Source organism: Dreissena polymorpha, chromosome 3, assembly GCF_020536995.1.
Source record: "Dreissena polymorpha isolate Duluth1 chromosome 3, UMN_Dpol_1.0, whole genome shotgun sequence".
Lineage (NCBI taxonomy): Eukaryota > Metazoa > Mollusca > Bivalvia > Myida > Dreissenidae > Dreissena > Dreissena polymorpha.
The window spans coordinates 62,347,532-62,355,375 of record NC_068357.1 but is presented as its reverse complement, the minus strand read 5'-3'; the positions used below and the strand labels follow the sequence as shown (position 1 = coordinate 62,355,375).

Below are 7,844 nucleotides of genomic sequence, written 5' to 3'. Positions count from 1 at the left end.
ATAATATCATTTTATCATTCCAGAATCTCAACAGTTGAACATGTGCTTAAACTGTGTTGTGTTTAAGAACATTCATACCAACTTTCCCTATGTGTAATGGTCGATTACAGTCGATTAAATAAGAAACAACAACAGTGACATAATATTTTATGTAATCAATGTAATGGGCACGCCATAGATGCTTGTCACGTGATTTGAAAAGATGGTTTAAAACATAAATTCATAATTAATTTGAACACATTTTCAAATAATATGCACTTATATTTTAATGCGTCTTGTGGTTCGTCCACTTGACACTATCATAATGGACTAGGTTATCAGCTTTTCGTGACTGGATTCCTTATAGGGCGACCTTCGGAATCATGAAACAGTACGAAGTTACAGAATTCGGTACATCACCACCAGTGAATTTCAGACATATTGCACATTTACCAGAATGATCGCCCATATTATTTGGTTTGCAATAATATCACAAGGTAAGAACGTAGCATTTTAATTTAAATTAATGACAATAATATCTAGTATGTTAATCCGTTTTGGCAAACACAAATGTGTATGTAACGGAAATGTAATATGATTATAAAAAATATTGTGCTGCCGTTTTGTGTTTACGTTAGTGTTTTGATCATCGTGTATTCTCCGAGTATTTAGAAATTTTAAAAATGTCCGATTTAACTTCTCTTTTATTACATAACAGTGTACGGTAAATTCGACCCAATAGCCTTTACGGTCGGTCAGCCCCAGCAGTCAGCTGAACATTTCTCTGGAAATTCAACGATAACATATCCAATTGTACGTACGTTTAGTTTGAAAAATGAACTTCGCGTTCTAAAATATTACTGTATAACTCCTTCAGAGAGCAGCAAAATGACATATTGTAGGGTCAAATGTTCACAAAAAAATAGCTTTCGGTAGTATGTAACACTAATTCTTGCAATGTATTTAATTTTATCGAAAGGTGCATAATAGGAGTTCCTCAAGGGATTGAAGTTTAAACAAAATAACGTCAAGGTAATCTCAATTCTTTGAATGTTTCACGATAGTTACACATTTTAATGTTGCATATCCTTATGTAACAATAATATGACATCATGATAATATACCAAACACGTGTTTACTACTGTGTAATATAACATGGTTGGTGTTTGTATCAAACTTTTAGGTCAAAGTCGCCACGTGGTCAAACGGAAAGACACAAAAACTTGTATCTGAAATACAACTGTACTAATTATGGAAAGCTTTTTGCTTTACATAAATAGTAAATGTCATCGCATCGGAAAACAATTTGGTGATAAATATGTCGTAGGAAGGTATTTTTGAAAATTACCAGCCGAAAGAGGATAATACAAACATATAATCAAAATCATCACGTTTGTCACAAAGACTAGCTACAACTTTGTTATTAATAATCGTTATGTGTAAATCTAGAAAATCCACGTCCGTACTTGAACAAATTGATTAATTTATTCAAAATTCTTTGGAATAAATCGTGCTATTTTTTATTGTGATAATATAAGTTTAGTACCTCATCAATACATCTACCAGCTTTGTTAAAGCTTTGCATAAAATGTAATCGCTTTCATTTTAGAAAAACTAAGCATAAATGTTATTTCATAGCAGAATAAAAAAGCAGAGTGGTTCAGAGTTTTTATCTATACAAATCTTCATAATGTATTTGTATGTAAATTCATGTTATATTAAGAACTTTCTTTTCCAGGTAATAACAATTCACAACCCGACAGCAAATATAAGTAATGGTATTTTTACTTGTTCGAGAGATGGTATCTACAAATTCAAAGTATTTGGATGCAGCGCGACGTACGGACATTTCATTTTGGACTTGTACAAAAATTCTGCAGCTCTTGCGACCCTCTACGGACACGTAAATGGGGCTAACGTCGCAGCTAGCAACACTGTCATTGTTCAACTCAAATTGGGAGACACCGTTAAAGTTAAATCAAAAACGTCAGTTCCTGTTTCGTTGTACAATAGTGGCCTTAAAGAAAACACATTTACTGGTGTGCAACTGGGATCTCAGCCACTGTGTAAGCCTGGTTCGAGCTGATATACTTTTCCTCACGCATAGCAAATACACCTTTACTACTTGCTTAACTGTTAAACGTTTGTAGTGTTTAATTATTTATTATATGTCATGACAGATTCAGGCGATCACGCTGTCATCGCATTCTCAGCAACTTCAAATCACCATCAAAACGTAGTTGGAGACGCAATTGTCCAGTACCATACACAACTTGTTGATGATCGCGGTGTTTTGGACCTTTCAACAGGTGTATTCACGGCTCGTTCTAGTGGATACTACGTACTTCACTTCTCTAGGTTTGTTACTCGAATCGTTTAATCATTATGATGAACAGTAATGAAGTGCATCTTGCATTATTCCAATTTAAAATTTTATAAATACAAAAAGAAATAGAAACGCCGTTGACCATCTTGTCTTTCATCAACCTTATAACTTCCGATAATTTGCACAAACACAAATCTTCAGTGCTTGAAACTTCTCTTTCAGCAAAGGGTTTTCATTAAACTTGCCCCATTTATTTATGCATCCTCTTATATTCTGCAAATTGATTCCAATCGTGATAAAACAACGAAACACGCGTCCTATCACATATTGTAAATTATTCATCGACAGTGTATAAATTATTGATCTTATCCGGTTAGGAAAGCTATTTTAGCAAACAAAAGTAACTGTGTAGAAGGGCGTTAGATTGAGTAAGGAAATATGGATCTTTAATAGAATCAACGAATTGTGTTTATGCTTTCTGATCTTTTCAGTAAATTTAGGAAGCATTGAAGCTATCCGTATGACGAGTTATTAATAAAGTTGGGAAAAGTATCCATTCGCAACTGCGATAACAGTGGTTTATTTATTGTACTTTAACGATGAATTCTAATATACTGCTAACATGTGCGAAACATAAATCATAAATCATGCACATTCTTTCAGCACATCGATGCAAAACGAAGAGCTATGGCTGGATCTGTGGGCAAACAAAGACCACGTGGAAAGATATATCTGCTCTATTTACGCCTTTGTTGACTTCGAATGGGCCAGTGCAGGCAACACGGTGATCGTACATTTGGCATCAGGCGAACAGGTCGCTGTATTTTCACGATCCGGTCACGTCAGCCGACTGTTTGGATCATCTGACTACCAATTTACTTCATTTAGTGGAACACAGATCATATCGGATGATGACTTGAGCAACCCAGGTAAGGGGAGAAATAATTTTCTTGTTTAATTCAACGCGTCTTATGTTTCAAATCGGTGAAGTAAACTTTAAGCATTTATAAAGTTGAACATGTATTGTTTTGAATTTAAGACGCAGAACCCGTGGTGATTTTCTCAGTTGGACTCAGTAAGAACGCAACCGTTTCATCAGGAGCAAGCATCTTATTCGACACAATATTTGTCGACTTGAAACGATCATACAACAAAAACACTGGTGTATTTGTTGTTCCGGTTACTGGCATTTATGAATTCCACTTTCACTGTCTGTCTAGGGCAGATAGCAATCTGAATCTTGCACTGTACAGAAGTAATAGGTAAATCATACACTAACACTGTTATATACAGGTCATGTCTCAAATAATTAATTAACCGATTAATTACTAAAAACAATACTGAGAAAATTAATGTATAAATACAAATAACTTTAACATGTATTTAAGTTCTTCTTTAAAGAACATGTTTGTTTATCATATTTGGATTTCATTTTTTTTACTTTTGTAGATTTTTTGTATATATAGGTACTATTTCAGGAGAACTGTTGTTACATAGTTACATGCAATCAAGCTTTTGTATATTTTAGAGCTGTCGTTGGGTTCTACAACATTCGCAACGCCGCTCATTCTTTCTCTGCTGGCAACGCGGCAGTTCTCGAGCTCACTGGTGGAGAAACCATTTCAATTAAGGCAGATGACTACAACTACCTGCTTGGAGCTCCTAACGAGGTGTATTGCACATTCTCCGGTTACATGCTGCATTCAACAGGCCCAATCGTTATCGGCTAGATTGAAACATGTTTACCTTCAACCTAGTTTCAATAAAAAATGATGGCAATATCAATTTATGTTTTTGTTTAAGAGCTTTATACGTCCTTCTTTCCAAATTAATATATAGTACATGATTAAGCTTTTTTTATTTGATTATATGACGCCCAATATAGGCAAATTTTGCGTTAACCAAATTTTGTTCAAATTGTCAATGTTTATATATTGTTTTGCTTAAGTGGCTTTGGATTTATTTAGGGTCATATTTCAATTTTCGACAAATTAAAATTATCACTAGCGAGATTATTGTGTGCGACAATAAAACGTCAATCGTGGATAATTTGAGTTTGAATGACAATAAATACATGCATATTCACAAGCTCAAATTTATCTGAAATAACATATAATATTCAAAACCTTGACCGCTCTAGCGCTGATGTTCTTATATTTTTGCTGAAAGAGCTATTGACAATTTACTTTGAAGAAAGGAGTACGAGTTGTTGTCTTGTTAAGGATTTTAAACTTCGATGAGTGTCCGTACGTTATATTTTTATTTGTCTAAGACAATTAAAGTCACCATACACGAACTATACATATACATAAACGAGTTTTATACTCTACTTAGACAAACATCTTGTTTTTGCATTTAAAACATATGTAATGATGCTGTGTATACTTAGATATACCCGCATGCTCTTTTTATCTCGTTTCTATTCAACCTACTCAAAGAGCATTATTAAAATTTTTAAAGATATATTTATTTATTATCTATTGAATTATAAAGTCAAATAATAGTACAATATGCCAACCGCAAAAGTCTTACCTTCAAGACAATGTCTTTACAAACATAATAAATTAACTGTTGCAAAACCCATTTTTTACAATATAGTTTGATCATATATTTTAAAAATAAAGTGAAACAATCATTATATATAGGCCGACCGCAATAATAGATCACTTACGCACACTCCTTTTCACCATGTATAACCGACAACTACAAAAGATGTTTTTTTAAACAGAAGGTACCAGTTCTAGACACGATTATACAATGATTGATACAGCAGAATAACGCGTATTTTTAAAGAGTAAAGTTTTTGAATAATTGGCAATTACATTTCTTAACTGGTGCCTCAACTCCAATTAACAATTAATATACGAGGCTTCAAATTCGTACAAACACCAGACCGCTTCTTTCAGACTCATTCTTCAGTTGACGTGAGAATTAGGATTGCAGTGGGGCGTTTATCATGAGAGTACGTTTGTATTTGGCTGTTTGTATGATTTTCGTATTGGCAAAAAACAGACGTCTGAATACTAGCGCATGTTGGGCGACAGACAATGGCGGTTGTGTGGCCTCAAAGGCTCTCATTTGATTGTTCTACGGGAGCGGACTTTCGTACTGTAGTTTTTATACTTGGGTTGATTATTCTGCGCGTGACGCGACGTGCACTGATATAGCAAGCAATAGTAAGACCGTGCATAACGCCTGGCATCACACATAATATTACTTAGTTTATTTGACGGAAATCATACAATAATGTACATTAAATAGTTTCAAAAGCTAAAATAAAATTCAGAAGAATGATAAGCAGAACATAAACGAAACGGCCAATTCAATTGCAAAAGCGTTTCTACTGTACAACCTATAACTCTTTCAAGTACACAATGCTTGCACAATGCTACTTAATCCCCTTTAGACTGTTTCGATTATTTCCTTAAACACGAAGGCACACTTTTGTTTTTACAACAAATACTAGTAAACATGTCGTTCTCAGCGTAAACATATTCGTTGAAAATGTCACGTACGTAAAACATATGTAAATTTCTTTACCATATAAATATCGTGAATTAATTGTATTAAACATTCCTTGGTCATATTCATTCATTTAGGACCGCGATGGGACAATGTTGACACGTAAATCGTTTATACTCTCTGTAAGTGAACTGAACTCTAAAATACTGGACGAGTATATGTTTCAATGGAAAGTAGGTACATTATTTCATTTTCGCCATAAGAGCGTAACAGTGTGTTTAAACGTTGTGATATTTTCAAAAACAACGAAACATGTTGTAGTCCATTCAGAAGGTGATAAAATGTAATGAGTGCTTTCAATTAGAAACAATATTATCTAAGGAAAGCCTTACTTTTCCGTTCATTCTTAATCTGAAAAAAACACACTATCCGTAATTCAACACTAAAACTACGTAGGGAACAATTAACGCCCTCTTGCAGAATGCAATATGTTAAGCTTAACATTGTTGGATGTAAAACATTTAAGAGTTTTCATTAACCAAACGAACCCAAACAAATATTTATTTCAATAGACGGAATCATGCAAGTTTAAGTATACGGGCACAGTGGCGGGCGACAACCGATATTTGTATTACTTTTCTGACAAACCAATAGTCATACATATGAGACTGAAATTGTTCCTGCCCGCGTCATCTAGTTTTGCGATGCAAATTCCTTGACCTCTTGAGCAACAAATACTCTTCGACAAATGCTATTTCTCACGTATATGCATACCTTAAGAAAAATACGACAGGAAAGTTGTCGCCAATTATTTTGTAGCGAATTTTACTTTTGGCTTTTGTATTATATGTTTTTCACCGCCAAACTAGTTTTTTGCACAAGTTTGCTATCCTTCATGTTGGTTTGTTTGCCGGCCTTAATGGAATAAATCATATTCAAAGACTGGTTTACAACAAATCGCGATAAGTTTTACAAACATAATTTTGGTAAATATAATCTGTCAAAATGTATTGCATGAATCCCGATTTCTTTCAAATTTATTTGCTTTAATCTGGCCGATATCTTATTGTTATTATCATCCTCGTAAATCAGTAAATGCTTGTTTTTTTTAAGTATCTTGAACACATAAAAGTCAGCATTTTTATTCTCGCAAAATCGCTATTCCTGCGGTATTTCAAATGCGCCCCTGTTAATTCGATCTGCCTTAAAAGCAGTTTTACATGTGATCATGGGCAATATTCTGGTAAGATGTGGTTGTAATCAGTCAGAAACACGTTTTTTTACACAATGTATCAGTATTCCGATTTCACTTTTTAGTATTGTGGAATAAGGCCTAAAACCACTAAGTTTATTACTGAATTTAATCCACCAGCTCAAAACAAAGAACCAAAAAAAAGATATTTAGAAAAAAAAAATCATCATTGAGCAATATTTAAGATTTCTGTTGGTTTTCCATTTTAATATGATGTTGTGCAAAGCGCAGGGTATCACACATGCTATTCTATTAAGCAGAACTGACAGTTTTGATTTCAATGAATCACCAAATGAGGGATCCCTGGGCCCGTATTCACCAATAATTCTTAGACTTAAGTCTAAGAATAAAGAATTTTCTTCAAGTTGATATATTTAATAATTGCTTGAGTTTTGAGTCACACCTGGCATTAAGCACCTCTATCGATATTATTCTTCATGCAGACCATTTTGTTAATGACTATCACCAATGTAGGCTTGTATATATTCAAACACTGAACACATTTTCTTGGTTCCAAGTCTATTCTTTATTCTTAAGTCTAAGAATAGGTTGGTGAATACGGGCCCTGAACTATACAAACTTTCCAAGGAATAAAGATATTAGCCATGGTTATATAATTCATTGGTTTTATTGGTTTACTTTGATGGAACATAATGGGAATTTTTATAGAACTTTTTAAGAGTCTATATCAATATTTATGTAAACATAAATCAGATATGCTATAATAAAGAGCAGTTGTGCAAACTTGTCAACGGGTTGTTCAATTGAGAATTTGAAGACAATTACAATGTTCAAGAAAAACGATTATCCCCAAGCAAATTAAGT

At 33.7% G+C, this 7,844-nt stretch overlaps 1 protein-coding gene across 1 annotated transcript; it reads left to right on the top strand.

Moving 5' to 3' along the window:
- The first annotated feature begins 321 nt into the window (after positions 1 to 321).
- On the top strand, positions 322 to 4,090 carry LOC127873590 (uncharacterized). Its single transcript, XM_052417462.1, has 7 exons — positions 322 to 476; positions 698 to 792; positions 1,718 to 2,045; positions 2,160 to 2,337; positions 2,969 to 3,234; positions 3,345 to 3,567; positions 3,834 to 4,090. Exons 1-7 carry the CDS (start codon positions 437 to 439, stop codon positions 4,033 to 4,035), a joined length of 1,332 nt encoding a protein of 443 aa, XP_052273422.1. The 5' UTR covers positions 322 to 436; the 3' UTR covers positions 4,036 to 4,090.
- Positions 4,091 to 7,844: the final 3,754 nt, after the last annotated feature.

Excerpts from the sequence above, each read along its gene's own strand:
- LOC127873590 (XM_052417462.1), top strand. The coding sequence starts at position 437 with ATGATCGCCCATATTATTTGGTTTGCAATAATATCACAAG. Across the intron at positions 2,046-2,159 it reads ACTGGGATCTCAGCCACTGT|ATTCAGGCGATCACGCTGTC; the intron begins GTAAGCCTGGTT and ends ATGTCATGACAG. Across the intron at positions 3,235-3,344 it reads TGATGACTTGAGCAACCCAG|ACGCAGAACCCGTGGTGATT; the intron begins GTAAGGGGAGAA and ends TTTGAATTTAAG.